The sequence below is a fragment of the Octopus bimaculoides genome, chromosome 2 (assembly GCF_001194135.2).
Source record: "Octopus bimaculoides isolate UCB-OBI-ISO-001 chromosome 2, ASM119413v2, whole genome shotgun sequence".
NCBI classification, from domain to species: domain Eukaryota; kingdom Metazoa; phylum Mollusca; class Cephalopoda; order Octopoda; family Octopodidae; genus Octopus; species Octopus bimaculoides.
Window position 1 is genome coordinate 130,554,141 of NC_068982.1, and position 822 is coordinate 130,554,962.

The 822-nt window shown below is 42.9% G+C and overlaps 1 protein-coding gene across 9 annotated transcripts in view; it reads right to left on the minus strand.

The window, feature by feature from the left end:
* Positions 1-473, minus strand: part of LOC106875945 (collagen alpha-1(I) chain) — a 286,544-nt gene extending 286,071 nt beyond the window's left edge. For 7 of the 9 annotated variants that reach the window (XM_014924278.2, XM_052965609.1, XM_014924272.2 and 4 more), the window contains exon 1: positions 178-473. In XM_014924278.2, coding sequence (XP_014779764.1) covers positions 178-188 — 11 coding nt within the window. In that variant the 5' untranslated portion in view covers positions 189-473. The remainder of the gene's footprint in view (positions 1-177) is intronic. The other 2 variants (XM_014924277.2, XM_014924275.2) reach the window with 1 other exon arrangement.
* Positions 474-822: the final 349 nt, after the last annotated feature.

Genomic DNA, 822 nt, shown 5'->3' on the forward strand with positions numbered 1-822 from the left:
ACATATATATATATGTGTGTGTGTGTTTAGGTAGGTAGGTAGGTAGATAGATAATAGATAGATAGATAGATAGATAGATAGATAGATAGATAGATAGTTAAAGAAGGACAGACGGGAAAAGAAAGAGAGATGGATGTATTGTTAGTTGGTTTGTAATCTTCATAACGAGGGTCTTACCTTAGTACCATGCTGCCTGTGGTTGTCTCGTAGCTCGAGACCCTGTAGTTAAATTCCGTTGTGTTCGGTCGTTCTGGCCTCTAATCTACTACTGTCGTCTTGGCACGTGGGAAATAGTGTAGACCAGTCCAAATAGAGCGGTGGTGGAGGACGTAGGACACACACGTCTACTCGTACCTCTACACAACCCCACTATAAGCACGTACACATCTACAATCACATATGTTTACTTGTGAACATACTCAAACACACTTACACAAAGTTATTCAAACAAACGCACACACATTGTCATTGGTGGAGTGGGTTAAGAGAGAAAGAAGAAAGAAGTGAGCGAGAGTGAAGGGTGGGTTAGGAGAGAGTGAGAGTGATATAAACAGAGTCAGTGAAAGAACGTGTGCATGTGTATGAGTGTGAGTAAGAAAGAAAGGAAAAGAGAAAAAGAGAGAGGGAGAAAGAGAGAGAGAAAGGGAGAAACAAAGAGAGAGAGAGAGAGGGAGAGAAATGGTGATAGAGCGAGAGAGAGAGAGAGAGTGTGTGTGTGAGAGAGAGAGAGGGAGAGAAATGGTGATAGAGCGAGAGAGAGAGAGAGTGTGTGTGAGAGAGAGAGAGAGAGAGTGAAAGAGAGAGAGAGAGAGGGAACGTGTG